The 19,433-nt window shown below is 36.5% G+C and overlaps 1 protein-coding gene across 1 annotated transcript in view; it reads left to right on the top strand.

Moving 5' to 3' along the window:
- Positions 1-19,433, top strand: part of LOC106881670 (cubilin) — a 217,162-nt gene that overhangs the window by 89,365 nt on the left and 108,364 nt on the right. The window contains exons 25-28 of the mRNA XM_052967022.2: positions 1,757-1,887; positions 4,984-5,170; positions 11,939-12,099; positions 15,723-15,898. Coding sequence (XP_052822982.2) covers positions 1,757-1,887; positions 4,984-5,170; positions 11,939-12,099; positions 15,723-15,898 — 655 coding nt within the window. The remainder of the gene's footprint in view (positions 1-1,756; positions 1,888-4,983; positions 5,171-11,938; positions 12,100-15,722; positions 15,899-19,433) is intronic.

The following is a 19,433-nucleotide window of genomic DNA, read 5'->3' on the forward strand; positions in this document are numbered from 1 at the left end:
CAACATTCGGCAGACTCTCTTTCTCCCATTCATTCTCTTTATTAAGCAACCTTTCATAGTGGCATCTCCAAACCTCTCTCTTTGCAGCCTCATTTAGTGCAAGTGAACCATCATCCATGCGGACACATTTCTCTCCTATGACATCATGATTCTCTCTCACACACTGTCTTGCAACACGAAATACCTCAAGTCTTTGGTCCTTACGGTGCAGAACATTGGCCAATTTTTTCTTATCTGCCTCCCCCTGGCTAATAAACCTGGGTACAAAATATGGAATTTATTCCAACACCTCTCCAACGTATTGAGCAGAGCCATTTACCTGATGGAAAGAGTCTTAGCCATCTTCTTGCTAACTACATCTTTGTTCTTTGTTAGGTTAACTTTAAGGCTCTTTGATTCCTGGTTTTGCTTCCACACCTCAAATTTCTTTTCCAATTCTGCTACAGATTCTATTATAAGAATGGGGTCATTGGCATATTGTAGTTCTCAAGGCTGCCGGTCTTAAATGCATCTCTTATGATGTGGAATAAGAAGAGACTGAATACTAATCTCTAGCGGACTTGATCTTGTACACTAAATTAATTGTTGTACTCAAAGCCAGCTATCACTACTGACAGCACCCCCTATACCTGGCTTGTCTGACCCTAACAAGTCATTTGTCTACATCTAGCTTCTTAGAGACACATGAGTAAAGGACTCTGTTGAAAGCTTTCTCCTTGGCAACAAATGCCAAATGCAATTCGTTTATTTCTAACAAGATATTTCTTCTGCAGTTGCCTTCTAGGAAAACTGCTTCCATAGTACTCCTCTTTGGTACAAAATCAAACTGCATCCCACCTAGTCTAATTCTACTCTTTATCAATTAGACTCCCTTTTTAACTTTCATGACTTGGTCCCACAATTTTATATGTCTATAATTTTATCTAAGGCATCTACTTTACTCTTATGACAACTGACTATAATGCTGCTACACTTGTTGGGTGTGACATCTACTTGTACAACTTAATTGGCTAAACAGGCGACTAAGCTACATCCTACTCTGCCAGATATTTTAGACACTTCAGCTGTGATTCCTGATGGACCAATGATTTTCCTGCTTTTCATATCCTTGATTGCTTTATCTATCATACTACTGTCAATTTGGATGATTGGTCCATCTTTTGGGTACATATTGGGAAGACCTTTCTCCAAAGCGTTCTTCACATTTAGTATCCTTTCACATGTGTATGTGTGCAAATACATAAATACACAGACTGAGATTCTGTGCAATTTTCAACTGACAAGTTTCACTTACAAGTTTTTGATTCATCAAATGATGCTATAGCACTTATCCAAGATGTCTTGCTTAGCCATTGAACTTGGAACCACATAGTTGCAAAACAAACTTCTTAACCACACTGTTATGTCTGTACTGAATTGATAAGGTCTTCCTAAGAATGCATAAATTTCCAAGAAGAAATACTTTTAGAGTTCTCACTTATGGAAGATTTATCTGAGGGACCTTCAAATTTAGTTTTTGTTCTTGTAGTCTATTATTGTTATTGATATTAAGTTCAATACATGTTGCATCTGACTTTACTATCATTCACCTTTTTAAAGCCCATATACAAAATATCAATCATGTACTGCACTCAGTTTATTTGACTACTCCTTGTAAATTTCTGGCTTTGTATTTATGCTAGAAATTACTGCTACTATTAATATTGCTGCTGCTGCTACTACCACCACTTCTTCTGTTATTAATTTCTATTTTTAGATATTGTGGTAGCAGAATTCCACCAGCTTTTACATCATCGTCAAACAGAATCACTGTGATATTTAAGGCAGATGGTTCAGTTGGTTTCAGTGGATTCAGAGCGATCTATGGAGTTATCAACAATACAAATGGTAATACTTTTTAGTTGTAATACTTGCTGCTTTTTTACACCTTTGACTTATCACTGGAGGTAAGTATATGCAGGTTAGGAGTTATGCTGATAAATCGATGAATATATGGACATGAAAAGAAGTTAGGCAAATGATAAAGAGAAAAGAGTGTGTGCGCACGTGGGCACACACACACACATGTGTACATGCACATTCATATGTGCATGTATGTCTGTCTTGTCTAACCTATTCAGTTGGGTGACTTGCTCAAACCAATGCAACACTTCCATGCCAGATGCCAGATATCCTGGTCTTCCATTGTAGCTATTATATCTTTAACTTGATATCCAGTGTCTTCTTCAAGTTGACTGACATACACTTTCCTTGGTCTGCTGATACCTGTATGTCTAAGTGTGGGTTTCCAATGAAGATCACAGGATATTTTATCCTTACTTTTCCAACAGTCTCCTGTATAACATGTTCTTTCTTGAGGTGATGGTTGGAAAACTGTCATACAATTGCACCCTTTTCCTGTTGAAATGGTGTGATGCTATTATGATGGCTATGATGCTAAAGATAACTAATACCATGCGATTAATTAGTCTTAACTAACCCTAGTTGTAGGACTATTCTATATATTAACTACAAACGATCACAATTATAAACTTCTCTGACATCATACAAAAATAGTTGCAGCATTGATAGTATAATTAACCCCATGCACAGAATTTATGAAATAGATAATGATGGAATTTCTATGCAGTTGCTTAACTTGCTTGACCCAAGTCTTCTAAAAATCATACACTGCTATCTTAAAGAAAAAAATAATAACACAATCATAAATAACTCTAAAAAGATAGGCTGGCCCTAGCTGTAACCTATTCATGTTATACTTTCACATTGACAAAACTGGATTTTTTCTTAGTTTGATTTTTTTTGTTTGTTTGGTTATTTTTTATTGTCGCCAAGACATTGATTATAACAGGAGACTTGACCACTCTAAGTGGTTATGCAGCACTTCAATGTTTTATGATTGATTTCTGCTTGTCTGTCTGCTCAGTTGGTAACCAGTTGTTTGACGGCTATTTGCCTGAGTGCTCTTTCTATGTCATGCAGCAGCACTTCTGGTCAAAAATCTGGATTCTACTTACTGTGTTAACAATCAACATCCAACACTTAAAGAAGAGTGCGAGTTAAAATTTGCTTGTACAGACTGAAATTTACTGAAAGACCGCTGGAATTGTATTTCTTAACAGAATATTTTCATGTGTCCTTGTGGGTGAGACACATGAAAAGAGACTGTTCTATATACCTATCTTCCCTTGTTGGCAAAGAAGAGTATGAAACATTTTGGCATATCTGCTTTTGCATCACCTATTTCTTATTGCTGATTCAATGCTGACTTACCTGACAACAGACATTTTAATCTCTCTCTCCCTCTCTCTCTTTCTCTCTCTCATTGTGCTTACTAGCAGTATAGCCCGGCTTTGCCCGGGATTAAGTTGGGATTATTAAGCTAATCAAGTTCTTTATTTCAAACCAAACTAAGTAACATCGACGTCAAATTTGGGCTGAATTAGTGTTGCAACTGGAATGCATGGGTTGGGAGTTTGATTGGCAGAGCTGATCAGGTTACACATGCCAGCCCTTAGAAAACACCACCGCCATCATCTAACCCCTCTTTGCCCATGGGTTAGGAACCCTTCCAGCAAAGAAAATAGAATGACCAAAAGGGCTCCTGATTCTCTGTGTGAGAAGCGGTTATGTTCAGATCACAACTAAGTCTTAACTATATATATATATATATATATATATATATATATGTATGAAAACATGGATGTTACGTAAGTAAAACATTAATGTTCGAAGCTGCAGCAGTCCATAGATAATTCTTTATTCTGTATATTTCTCATTTTGTCCTGTTCTGGCGTTTTGCGAAATTTTTCTGGAGAACATTATTTTTCTTTGTGGTTGGGTCATTGATGACCTCTTTCTAGCATATTGGATGTCCACCTAGTAGTCATCCCTTATACACGTGTAATACAATTTTTTCTGAATTTTCAGATATTTTTATATGCTAGGCCACTTGGTTTTAAATTGAATTAATATTCAATTTATCACCCTATCTATCTATCTATCTATCTATCTATCTATCTATCTATCTATCTATCTATCTATCTATCTATCTATCTATCTATATATATATATGTATGGGCAACACACACACACGCACACACACACACACGTATGTACACCAATTGCATACATATTTTTTGTATGCATACATGTTCGTATGTGTGTGTGTGTGTTGCCCGTATATCAACAAAACACTTTTTTCCTCGATGGAAAAAAAAAACAACAAAAGTCTTAAAAACATGCGTGTTGCTAGAAGGAGACTTAACTCCTGTTTGTAAACAATGCTAGCTTTTTCTCCGACTTGAAAATTGTTAAAAGTTATGGTTGAAAATCGATTTTCACAGCTATATGCAGGTGCCTCTGAGAGAAAAAGTTGACGCAAATACAGATAGGGTCATGACGAATGTCCTCCTAAAATTGGAGCAACATGCATGCTAATTTGTGGATGTGCATAAATTATATTCCCGTACACACACACACACACACACACACACACACACACACACACACACACACACACACACACATCTTGCCTTTTATAGATACGGATGTGTGTGTGAACATATTTCTCTGTATGTGTACAAGGAGAAGGTAAGTGTTTATGTCAATCATGTTCAATTAGTAACTTGCAATGCTTCCCTCTCCCTCTCTTTCCCCTTTCTCTATCTATATATGTATATTTCTTCACATGTGCATGTGTGTATGTATGTGCATTTGCTTCTAGTGCCATAAAGTGTTGTTGCCAAAAAGGGTTCTTTGTCCAGTAAGCCATGCCAAATTGCCTGGATCCAAAAAGCTGTGCCAAATTGTCAGCGTCAAACAGCCACACCCAGTTGTCTCATTCTGGCTGAATCATACTTATCTCTTACTTCCAAGTTGAAGATGGACAAAAGAGAAGCTTCTGTTTTGATTTTGTGGTTAGATTTGTTACTTTTATAATACATTATATTTTTTTCAATTACATTTCTTTATATTTTATAGCATGTGGAGGAACATTTACTGCTTCGGAAGGGGTGCTGATGTCTCCAGATTATCCAGATATATTAAGTAGACCTGTTAAGTGCATTTGGATTATAAATGTACAACAAAATACCCAGATACGGTTAAATGTTACTGACTTTGGTCTCGTTTCTTCAATGAGTTGTTCATTGAATTACTTAGAAATACGGTAAGTAAAAAACACAAACTCAATATTAATTGACTACCATTGAATTAATAACTTGCTTCAGCTGTAATTAATAATTACTGATTCTCTAAAAACCTGACTTTACTAATGTTATGTCACATCTGTTTCAGAACTAGTAAGGTGCATAACTCCTCTACCCTGATCTACCTGATATGTCTGTCTCTCTTCCTCTCATATCCTCAAAAATATATATAAGCAACAGAAGCAGTATTAATACTGAGAGGTAATATTTATCCCCATTTAAACATGGATGTTCTGTTAGAACAAACTATACTGCAATAGATACTATGAGAGAAACTGTCATAGTGGCATTTGATGCAAAATGCACTCTTGTTTATATTACTAGTGGGGGTATAAATCCCCATCCTCTCCAGTATCATGCCCACCAGCTCACATGACTTCAACCTTCCTTGGTCTTATCAATGATGGATGCTTCCTTCCACAAGATCATGTATGAAACACATTTCCCCAATCAATCTTCTGCAATCTTCTAGAAATCTTAACTTGCCCATATTTTGGGGAAGCAGTCATTGACCTTCAGTTAAACTGAACATCAACTGCATCAATCTTCTTGGTCTGGGAGATCTGCAAATGTGATATACATTGCTTTTCTTTATCTGGTTAATCTATAAAAATAAATATTTCCCAATCTAGCATGGAACATGGGTGATAATTGATGATTTTTTAATTAGCTTCATTAATTTATTCCTTATCCCCCTCATCATTTAATGTCCACTTTTCCATTCTATCATGGATCACATTCGTTATTGTTTCATCATCATCATCACCACCACCACCATCATTTAACGTCCATTTTCCATGCTGGCATGGGTTGAACAGTTTGACAAGAGCTGGCAAGCTGGAGAGCTGCAACAGGCTCCAATTGTCTGCTTTGGCATGGTTCCAATGGCTGAATGTCCTTCCTAATGACAACCACTTCACAGAGTGTACTGGAAGCTTTTTACATGGCACCAGCACTTATGGGGTCACCAAGTAGCTTGAAAGACAAAGACCTCTCAGCTGAGAGAGGAAGTGGATCCAAGAGAAGTGGCCACGTGTCAGATGAGAGATTAGAGTATGATAGAGGGATAGATACCCTCTTACTATAGAGGAAATACTTGGCTACATCAGTGGGTTGAGGAAGGAGAGGAAGGTGGGAGAGAGTCAGAGAGAGAGAGAGAGATAGGGAGAGATAGAGAGAGAGAGACAGTTAGTGTGTTCATAGCTTGCACGGAGTACACAGTATGGAATTTCTGCATATATATGTACATATATGTATGTATTCCGTATTCCCGAGCATCATACTAATACATCCTTTTGTTATTTACACCACCTGTCCTCGTCTGTTGTTGTTTTTTCGTACATTCTCCCATATATATATATATACATATATATATATATATATATATATATATATATATATATGTATGTATAAATATGTATGTATATATATGTATATATATATATATATATATATATATATATATATATATATATATATATATATATATATATATATATATATATATATGTATGTATAAATATGTATGTATGTATAAATATGTATGTATGTATAAATATGTATGTCTGTATAAATATGTATGTATATATATATATATATATATATATATATATATATATATATATATATATATATATATATATATATATATATATATATGTATATATATGTATATATATGTATGTATATATATGTATGTATATATATGTATGTATATATATGTATGTATATATATGTATGTATATATATGTATGTATATATATGTATGTATATATATGTATATATATGTATATATATGTATGTATATATATGTATGTATATGTATGTATATATATGTATGTATATATATGTATGTATATATATGTATGTATATATATATGTATGTATATATATGTATGTATATATATATATTTGTATGTATGTATATGTATATATGTATATAAATATATATGTATGTATATATGTATGCATATATATATATATAGGCAAACAAAAGGTGCTGTGTACCGTGCATGTGTATTGACATCGCTCCTCTACTCATGTGAGACATGGACTCTGTACAAACGTCAGGTAAGGGTCCTTGAACGCTTTCATCAGAGTTGTCTCAGGCACATTCTCAATGTTGGCTGGACCTCAAAAATTACAGACACACAGATCCTGAGGACAGCTGATATCTTGAATATTGAGGCGATGGTGCACAAGCACTGGTTACGTTGGACTAGACACCTTATTAGAATGAAGGATAGCAAGATTCCTAAGCAGATGATATATGGAGAACTTGTGAATGGAAGGAGACTCTGGCAGAAACCAAGGCTGCGCTTTAAGGACTGTGTCAAGTCCTCATTAAAGGTCTGTGATATGCAGGACACTGACTGGGAGAACAATGCCTGTCATCGCCACAGATGGAGGAGACAGATTAAGGAGGGGATCAACACTTTTGAGAGAGCACGTATCCAGTATAAAGAACTTAAGCGAGCTGCACGAAAGCACACAGCTCATATAGTGAATGGGGAAAGCTTGGTCTGCAATGTTTGCAGTCGTGTATGCTTGTCAAGAGCAGGGCTCATTAGTCACCAACGGAGCTGCAAATGCAAAATATAAGTTAGTCCTAGAGCGCACAATGTTCCTGAAGGCCGGCAGTGATCTTCCTCGGTGACGAGTGGACGGCCATCATGAATATATATATATATAATAATGTAAATAATATATAAATACATGCATATATCCATGCATATATGTACATACCTACAGCTATATGTATACATACATGCGTATATGAGTACAGGATACCACAAAAAATGTTAAACACAATGAGAAATGAAAACATAAAGACGAAGACAGAAAACGAGCTATTTTTTGAACAACGAAAAAAACAAAGAAATGAGACATGCAACATAAAGAATATTTCCCTTCTTCAGTTGTCCCTGTTCCATCTACTCTGCATTTCGAAAAAATACAAAATGGGACATCAAAACATCCAGATAGACGTTTTTGTGTGTGTGTCTGTGTGCGTGTGTGTGTGCCTGTGTATTTGAAAGGTGTGTCAGTGGGAAGAGGAGGGAAGAGGAAGATTCTGTTTACAGTTTACAGTTGGTCAGTTCCTGTTGTGACAAGTTCATTCTTGGCCTTAAAAAAAAAAGAGGAGGCAAAACCATACTTGCAAACTTCGATGTCACGAACCTATACACAAACATACCACACACCCTTGGTCTGGAAGCGATAAAATACTGGGTAGAGAAATATAGGGAACTCATAGATAAACGTTTCAAAACAGACTTTATCACCAAAGCCACCCAATTAATACTTGAAGAGAACACATTCTCATTTAACAACAAACCATACCGACAGATAAAGGGCACGGCGATGGGTACGAAATTCGCACCTTCATATGCCAACCTAGTGATGGGTTTCCTTGAGAACAAGCTATACGATGAAATAGGGAACCCCTTCGAACACAACTTCAGAGAAGACGTTAAGAAAAAGTGGAAACGCTACCTCGATGACTGTTTCATCTTTTGGAACAGATCAGAAGAAGATCTACGAACATTCCACAACATCCCCAACACACTGCACCCATCTATCCACTTCACAATAGATACCAACTACAACGAACTCCCCTTCCTAGACATCAACATCAAGATACACAACTCCATCGTTACAACAGACATCCACTACAAAAAACCGACACACACCAATATTTAAATTTCTACTCCTGCCACCCATCCCACATAAAGAGAAACATTCCATATAGTATGGCAAGAGGCATATGCAGCATAGTGACCGACTCACAGACATGCCACATAAGACTAGAGGAACTTAAAAACTTCCTACTAGAACAAAAATACCCACTCACCTTAATAGAAAACGGAATCGAAAGAGCAACAAAACTGGACATCACACAACTCAGAACACCAAAACAGAAAAACAAAGAAAACATCATCCCTTTCATTAACACACACAACCCTACAATCACCAACATGTTTCACATTATACACTCAAACCTACCAATAATCCAACAAAGCCCCAAAATGGAAAACCTACTAAACAAACATTGCATAAAAAACAGTAAACGCCAAGAAAAAAACTTAAAGAAACACCTAACAAGAGCGAAATTCTCAGCAGAGAATAAAACCGAATTCTACGTAAAAGAGTGTGGAGATGGTAGATGTGGAACCTGCAGCAACCCTATCTACAAATATATAGAGGGGAACAAACAGATAAAGTTTAAGAGTGGTCACACATTCAAAGTAAATGCAGACATGAACTGCAAGACGCAGAATGTAATATACTGCATAACCTGCCCCACATGCAAGGAGAATTATAGAGGTGAAACTGGAAATTCCTTATGTCAACGAGCCAGAATTCACCGGCAACATGTCCGACAGGAGGAACTACGGAAAATTCCACTGAGTGAACACCTAGGAACACGTGGGGAAGGAAAATTTAGGATCTTTCCCTTCTATAAATGCTCAAGAAACGATACCTCATTCAGGAAAAATATGGAGAAATACTTCATAGCAAAATTCTCACGAAAACTGAATGGCTGAAACATGAAGATCACAACCCATCTAGGATCTTCAACTTTGGAACAACAAACCCTAATAAAACGGCAAGAAACCCAGATAGTGGGACATTTTTGTACCAACAAGAATTGAACCCAGTTACCTAGGTTCTCATATTTCTCTCCTAACTTTTTTTGAACTAACCAGCTGTATAGATATAATCAAAATTCCTTCCTTCTCTTTTACACTCCTTTCAGACACACACACACACACACACACGTACTCTCTCTACCACTGGGCAATGATACCAAAGAATACCATCTGGTTTTGCCTCCTTTTTTTTTTTTAAGGCCAAGAATGAACTTGTCACAGCAGGAACTGACCAACTGTAAACTGTAAACAGAATCTTCCACTTCCCTCCTCTTCCCACTGACACACCTTTCAAATACACAGGCACACACACACACGCACACAGACACACACGCACGCACACACACACACACACACACACACACACACACACAAACGCACCCACACTCTCCTACTAGACAATGACACCAAAGATTCTTTTTGAAAAGCAACTTCTTCAAAACGATCACACCTGCTTTTGCCATTCCTTTAAAAGGCTAAAAATAAACTTATCATTGAAAAGAACTAACCAGCTATGAACCCAATTTTCTTCTTTTCTCTTTCCCATCGACACACACACGCACACTCAGACACACACACCAACACAAAAAAACACACACTCACACACACACACACTCTTTCTCTCACTTTTCCTCACCCTCTCTTACTATCCTATATCTCTCTCTCTCCACCCCTACACACTCAATAAAACTATATAAAGAGACCCTCCGCAAGGTCTTCTCAAAACAATTTGAAAATCCTACACGACTAGGTGAAAAGCGCTTTATTTAATATGTGACATTAATAAAAATCTGTAAATGTACAAACATCCAGATTTCTGAGTACCCTAATTTTATATATATATATATATATATATATATATATATATATATATATATATGTGTGTGTGTGTGTGTGTGTATGTATTTCGTATGTGTATTTCGTGTGCAAGATTCTTGATGTGGATACATGTGTTGAAAGAAATACAATTAAACCTTGGGAGAGGCATTATGCCGGTAATAAACACACGCACTGGTTCAGTCCTTTATTAATTTATATAGTTTTTTGTTAAATTATTTCATTGCACTCTTGCAATCTCTTCAGTAACTTGTCTCTCCACTTCCATTTATTTTGAATGTATGATCTGGTGTTGTTTTGGCGTTGTTTCGAAACTGTTCGGTATGAGCATGTGAGTGTGTGCAAGCTCGTATGTGTGCACGCTCATATGTGTGCATGCACTTATGTGTTCGTGCTTATATGTAAGTATGTGCGTCCATATGTGTGTTTGGAACAATTTCGTTTATATCAGATCAGATAGAGACTTTTTAATTAATTTATTTACGTTCATATTCCGCATCATATGTGTGAACAACACATGCAACCATGGGCAATTGTAAGGCCCTCATCTACGTGTATTTGGTGTTTAAAATTGGTTGCGTTTCAGTTATGAGGACTGACTCCTGTATTTGTCGCAACAATGCGTCACCGGGGTGTCTAGACAAGATTTCTATGCTAATTCTGTCCAGTACACCACCATGTTGTTCTTTGGCATGCTGGTAGAGCACCGAGGTTTGTTTTTGATTATTATGGTCCCTCCAATGTTCGAAACAACGCCAAAACAATGCCAGATCATATATTCAAAATAAAAGTTGTTCAAATCCACCAAGCTGCAGATTCCCATGATTTCAACTTACATGCTATTTAGCCCATGGCTGGGGCCCTGACATGTACTACTACTCTGGGTCAGACTAGACATGGGAACAAAACTGGCTTTGAGGCAGTTCCACATTCTTCAAAATCTTGGGACTCCTGAATCAGGACTCCACTACTGGATGCAGTTTAGCCATACCATAATAAATATACTTCATGACCTACAAAAGATGAACTTTTATCATGGCTGAAAAAAATAATCTCAGACTACATCATATGTATTTTGTTTCTTTTGTAATAGTGCGATGTGAGGGAGATTTGGTTACTATTTCTACCTGCTTTAGCAACACTGTAGATGTGTAGAGACATCCATGTTAGTTCATATTCATTTGCGTTTCTTTTATGAGTTTATACTGTAACTTCTGTTCTTGAAATATTTTCATCTAGACAGGGAAGTTATGAAACATCTCCACTTCTTGGACGATACTGTGGCCAGAAAATACCTCAATTACTATTATCTCACAGCAATCATTTGCGAGTTACACTGGTAAAGAGATATTTTCGAAACGTAAAAGGTTTTAAAATTCTCTATGATTCATTGACCACAGGCAAGTATATATATATATATATATATCATCATTTTAGATGTGGGATTATCATTTTAGATGTGGGATTAATTGATAAAAAAGGATCTTCAGAGGCTGGGCTTCACTGGGGAAATGACAAAGGACTGGGAGATGTGGTAATTTGGTGTACTTGATAAGACATGTCAAGCTAAGTGAAATCACTGTTATCCATAAATACAAACTTGTCCTTTACAGGTGATGGTGCCACATAAAATGCAGCTAGTGCTGTGTAAATGCACTCATGCCATAACATGTAAAAAAACACCCAGCACACTCTCTAAGGTGGTTGGCATTAGGAAGGGCATCCAGCCATAGAAACCATGTCACAACAGACAATTGGAGTCTGGCCAGCTCGCTGGCTGGTCAGATCTTGTGAAACCATCCAGCCCATACCAACATGGAAAATAGACATTAAACAATGATGATGATGTTAATGTATCAGTGACATCGTCAGCATTATTTTAATGTCCACTTTTTTTATGCTTGCATGGGTGAGATAGAATTTTCTTGAGGCAGGCCATAGTTTTTTTATAAGTGGGGTGTAGCTGATAAAAAGAAAATGCTAAATTAAATTTAATAGGTTTATGTTTTTAATTAACTTGAGTCACAAAATCGAAAATTAAAATGAAACAATCAGAAGTAAAAAAGAAAACAAAATTCGACCACAACTAAAGTGAATGTCATACACATTGAAGGATTACAATAGAATAATAACAACATTTTTAAAAGTGAAGAAGAACTGCATTAATAATAATATAGATGCAGGCATGGCTGTGTGGTTAAGCAGTTTGCTTTGCAATCACTTAGCTTTGGGTTCCATCCCTTTGCACCATGCCTTGGCCAAATATTTTCTAGCATAGTCTCAGGCAAAACAATAGCTTGTGAATGGATTTACTAGATGGAAACTGCAGAAGATCATCATTGTGTGTGTATCATTGTGATTATCTCCCACCACCTGACAACTGCTATTTGTTTGTTTGTGAGCTTAGCTGTTCAGGAATAAGAAACCAATAGAATAAGTAAAGTTGTAAGTATTTGGAGCAAATTGACTAACTAAAACCTTTCAAGTTGGTATTCCAGCATGGTTGCAGTCCAGTCACTGAAACAAGTAAAAGAATGAAAGAATTGTAAAGGTGTGTAATATGCACAATGAAATAGAGTCATTTTTCCATGAGGGGACAGCAGCAGGGGAGTATCAGTTACAATAGAGGAATAGTTTAAACAAATTAGAGAGTATGTTTTCTAAGTGAAAGAATGCATTTTATCACAATGAATATATACATATTATATTATATGTTATATAAGTATTAACAACTTGGTTATTTTCTATTATTAAGCATTGTTATTGTGTTCCTCTCTTCAGCTTTGAAAAAGTAGACCAATAATATTTTAATAGGCCATGTAGTTAAAAAAATTTTCATAGCAATCATTTGGTTCCAAGTTAGATTTCATTGTGTGCTGTCTTGGCAGGTGTCTTCTACCATAATCTTGGACAGGCTATAAATCTTGTAAATAAAACTGGGTTCAAAGAATCTGTGAAAAAGCCTGTTGGATGGAGTGTGCTGGTAAACTGTTGTCTTCTTTAACACCACAATATGGCCCTTGTGTGCACTTAACAGGATCCATTCAGTTGATAGCATTCAGCCCAGATCTTCATTCTAAGGATAATTTCCATTCATTCATCTTCCATTGCAACTCTTGCAAAAAAGGTTGTGACTAAACTATATAAATAAAAATAATTGATTAGACAGAGACATTAGTGACAACAAATAGTCTCTTAGATGTATTCTATTTATCCTTGTTACGTATTTTTAAATGCAGTCACAGTGAACCATGCTGATTTTGGCAATTTCCAAATTTGAACATTGATGTGGAAAACTCAATCATCAGCATTTAACGTCCATTTTCCATGCTGGCATGGGTTAGACGGTTCAACTGGGACTAGTAAGCTGGAGAGCTGCACCAGGCTCCAGTTGTCTGTTTTGGTTTGGTTTCTATGGCTGGATGCCCTTCCTAATGCTAATTACTTTACTGAGTGTACTGAGTGTCTTTTACATGTCACTGGCATGGGTGCATCTCACATATCAATGTGTCTCCAGCATTGGCAATCACCATGATTCATTTAGCTTGATTTGTCTTCTAAAGCATAGCAGATCACCAGATGTCTTGGCCACTTGTCATTGCCTCCTTGAAGCTCAACTTCTGAAGATCATATTTCATCATCTTGTCTCATGTCTTCCTGGGTGTACTCATTCCACAGGTTCCCTCCACAATTAGAGATCAGCACGTCTTTACACAGCTGTCTTCATCCATATATACCATATAACCATGCCGGCACAGTTTTCTCTTTTGCACACTACGTGTGATGCCTCTTATACCCAATTTCTCTCTTAAAACACTTACATTCTGCTGCATAAGTACACTGACATTGCACATCTAGTGGAGCATACTGGCTTTATTTCTTTCAAGCTTTTGCATGTCCTCTGTAGTCACAGTTTGTGTTTCGATGCCATGCAACATAGCTGTTCGTACACAGGCATCATACAATTTGTCTTTCGCTCTGAGGGAGAGGCCCTTTGTTACCAACAAAGTTTGAAGCTCTCTGAACATTGCCCAGCCCGTTCTTATTCTAACACTTATGCTTTCAAAGCATCCTCCTCCACAGCTGATTTGGTTGCCTATCAACTATGTCCCCCACCCCCGAGGATTTGAAAAAGTCCATTTTCTGTAAATTCTTAGTGTTTATTGTACTTGCACATCTGTCACACACAAGAACTACTTTTCTGTTAATCTTCCTGTGATACTGGCCTCATCTCTTATGTGTCCATAGCTTGTACGGAGTACACCTTATGGAGTTTCTGCCTATATCTTTTCTATGTATTGAGCAGGGCCATCTCCCTGAAGGGATTTGTGATTTATCTGTTTTCCTACTTACAAGGACTTTGGTCTTTGCTAGATTAACTCTAAGGCCCTTTAATTCCAGACCTTTCTTCCACACCTGAAACTTTTCTAGTTCTGGTAGTGATTCAGCTATAAGGACAAGGTCATCAGCATAGAAGAGCTCCCAAAGGCAATCATTCTTAAGTTCCTCAGTTATGGCATGGAGGACTAATTTTGATGTAAGTGCTGGATTGGTAATAATACCACAATAGTATAGTTTAGTTTTTAAGGCCTGTGCATTTTAGATATTTTTAAAATCTATTTTTGGTTCATTAATTTAAGAATGTTTGTCTTCAGCAGATGTTCACTTGAGTAGTTAGCAATTTTTTCCCCATGACCATTACGATGTAGATTCTGTTGCAAAGGCACTTAGTTCTCGAATAGCTCTTTCTCACTGTCCATAATACACACAGAAGGTTAAGATGAAAGATTAACTTACCGCTGTGACAACAGTAAAATTGAGAAGTGTTTTGTTAAGGCATCAACTACTAATGGTGGGAATAATGTGTTATGCTTCAGTTTTCTATTTATAATTCTATATACAATTCAAATTATATGATCTCTTTTTCTTTATAAACACTAACATTGGTAATATTCTCAAAACTGAACTCCACCATGTTGAAATATCTAACATAGCTACTATTTAACTGATTATTTGCTTGCAGGATGTGGTGGAGAACTATATGCAGAGTCTGCTACCATTGAATCCCCCCATTACCCACATAATTATTACCACCGAGCAGAATGCTTATGGCATATAAGAGTTGCTGCTGGCAGTCATATCATGCTTGTCTTCCTTGACTTCCAGTTAGAGAATTCTTGTGTATTTGATTATTTAGAGGTAAGTAATGACATATCATTGTTGTCATAGCTTCTACATCCATTTTCACTGCTTTCATGGATTTTCCAGCACAGCATTTTGCCATTTGTTGCTGTCTTTTGTCATCTTCTTCCTAATGTTTATCTTGAAATCATCTTTCACCACTTCTTTGGTCTACCTCTTCTACAGGTTTCTTTTACTTGAATTGCTTGGCATTTCTTTACCCAAATGTCTTCCTACATATGTATTCCAAATCTGTATCAGCACAATTTTCTCTCTTGTACCCTACATCTAATTCCTCATACCCAGATTTTCTTTCAGCTTATTTGAACTCTGTTGTTTATATACACTAATATAATACACCTAGTAGAACAGGCTCACCTCATTTTTTCTTAACCTTTACACATCATCATGGTCATTATGCATGTTTTGCTACCATGTAACTTCATGTTTCTTACACAAGCATCATATAATTTACTTTTCACTTGGAGAGAGAATTTCTTTATTGCCAGCAAAGGTAATAACCTCCACTCTACTCATACTCTGGTTACTATATTTTTGAAACCCCTTCTTTCACAGCTAATTAGCTTACCTAGGCAATAGAAACTATCAACTACTTTTATTGAGACTTCTGGACATTTAACAAATTTATTTTATAGGTATGTTGCTGCTAACTACTCATGTGCATCTGCTTCTCTTTCAGTCTGTGTTTGATTCTAATTTACCCCTTACACATCCATAATTTGCATTAGGAATTTGTATAGAATTCAAGCTTCCACTTTTTATGCACAATAAACATGGCTATTTCTTAGCAGGAAAAAAGGCAGAATTCTTGCCATTCTTATTGTCAGTCAACTAAAACTTTTGATTCTAAAGTTTCCTTCCATGTTTAGAAAATTTTCTCTGATTCTTTCATGGATTCAGCTATGAGAACTAGGTTGTTGGCATACAAGCAGTCAGTCTTAAACTCTTCTGTTATGGATGTCACACTAGATTCTTCACTGAAGTTGTTTGTAATTCTCATCTTTTTGATGGTATGCAAGGCCCTTGCAAGCCATTCATCTACACTGAGTTTTCTTAGTGACAGTTAAACTGCAGAGCATTGTTCCCTTTCTAAGGCCTTTTCCAGGTCAAGGAATTTTAGCTTGCTCTTTGCTGTAGCCCCCTTCTTTTGGAAGAAGTGGTAACTTGTTCTTGTACCTCCCAAACAACAAATCATTTTTGGCTAATTTTGTTCCAAATTACTTTGTGCTATAACACTTTTTGCTACCCTTTCTGCTACTGTTTTTGAATCTATTTTTTTTCAACAGTTACATTGTGAAAGAGCTATTGTAGCCATCTAAACACACATGAAAAATGTTTAATTCAATTTTCATTGATTTTGCAATGTGTCAGATTCAGATATAAAATAAATGAAAAATCTTAACAATTATAACAGTTTTTGTGTTATTTGAAGTGGTTAAAATGGCTCTCCCACAATGTAACTGCTTCAGTTTTAACACATGATCTCTAGTCAAGTCATATGCTTGACAAGTACAACTCTGAAAATATTTTTTACCCAGTCTGTTATAATTTAGTTATGATTAGTTATAATGTCAGGAAGACACATTACCATTTCTAAAATTACATTGTGATGAGTGTATATGTTTGTAATTTATGTTCATTTCTGTTTGATTTTATCAAATAATATGGAGTTATAATTATTTATTGGCAGAATAATATCTTTACATGTCTTACTTAAAAAAATATTTATAACCCACTACACTTTTGGAGTGGTTGGCATTAGGAAGGGCAACCAGCTGTAGAAACCAAGCCAAAATCAGACTGGAACTTGGTGCAGCTCTCCAGCTTACCAGTTTCAGTCAAACTGTCTAATCCATGCCTGGCATGGAAAGCAGATGTTTGATGATGATTTTGTGAACAAGTATTGTTGTTTATAGGCGTCCAACAGCCAATCAAATGTTCACTGAATTTCTTATGGTAAAGTTAATTTATATGGGAATCTTTATACAATACAGAATAAATGCAGAGGTGAGTTGAATGGTTTGACCAGAGGACCATGTTTTGGTCCAATGTCTGCTTTGGCATAATTTCTATGGTTGGATTTCCTCTGCAATGCCAATCATTTTACAGAGTGTATGGGGTCCTTTTTGCATGACTCCAGCACTAGTAGGGTCACTGCATAGCTTGCAAGATTAAGGTCCCTGAGTAAGATTACAGTAGAGAGGGAAATGCTTATGGTAGGTGATGAAAGGTTAGGAGTGTAAAGGAAGAGGCTGGAACAGGTTTCTTGCTATAGAGAAGAGAAGATATATGGGTGAGGATAAACCGTGGAGTACATAAGAAATAAAGATGGTGGTGATAAGGTTTCAGGGTGGATCCTGGGTGAAGAAGAACAAGAAGAGTGGCTGGGTAGAGATTGTAGGTATGTATAAATTGAGTGAAGGATGGTTAGAAATGGGGTTGGGGTGGAAATATACTGGATGATAAACAAGAGTGGCAGCTGAGTAGAGGACAATGATAAATATGAGTTGGATGGTAGGCAGGAGAGAGTAGATAATGGTTAATGATTTGGAAGAATATAGGGGAGAATAATGAATGGTAGGGGGATTGATCAATGATGCATATGAGTTGGGGGAAGTAGGTGCTGACAGGCAGCAGAGAAGGATGGGTGGGTAGGTTGCCAGAGTATGAATGGAGAAAAAGATATACAATGGGAGAATGAGAGATATATATGGTGATGTGTGCAAGCCAACAGGACAGGGTTCAGTGGAGTGGGAGAGGAAGAGAGATAATTTGGTAGTATAGAAGAATGGCACGATTAAAGTAAACTGTGAGTGGAGGGGGACGATGTTAAGAATGAAGGGTGAATACCAAGTGTAGTGGCCCAGAGCAGTGAGAAAAATTACTGATATCACAAAAAAATATAAAATATGCAGTCATATCCTCATTAATTACAGCAGCAGATCTCTCTCTCTTTCTCTCTCTCACACACACACACACACATACACACATACACACTCCTTTGTTTTGATATGAATACAAAACCATTCTAACATTGCGCATACTGGTCAAGAATAAGGAAGACAGAAGCAGATAGTTTAAAACCACAAAAACCAAAACTGAAACCGTTTCTACTTAGAGTTATGACATTCACAGATTAACATTGTTGCTTTTTGATCCCAAACCATTTCTGATTTAGTAGACTTATGAAGATATGTTATTTTGTGTTTATCCCATCTTTCTTTCAAGTTCAATACTATATTATCCTGGATACATATCTTTCTATTTAAAGATGGAAAGGGTGTATTTGAGAGAGATTTGACAGATGTTTCCTTCAGGCCAAGTGACCACATAGGAACCCTTTCTTTGGTCTGGCTCAAGTTATGTTTATTGTTTTGGTTGTTTTACAGAGCTTCTTCTTATGTTAGTGAACCATACCAATCTGTGAGTCTATATTAATCTGTAGTCTGGGTCTTTGAATAAGTTCTCTGACTATGGCAAGATTCACCAGTAGCAATAGAACATGAATTGCTGGTTCCTCTGTTGCTTGCCC

This window comes from Octopus bimaculoides, chromosome 4 (assembly GCF_046866305.1).
Source record: "Octopus bimaculoides isolate indiv1 chromosome 4, ASM4686630v1, whole genome shotgun sequence".
Taxonomy (NCBI): Eukaryota; Metazoa; Mollusca; class Cephalopoda; order Octopoda; family Octopodidae; genus Octopus; species Octopus bimaculoides.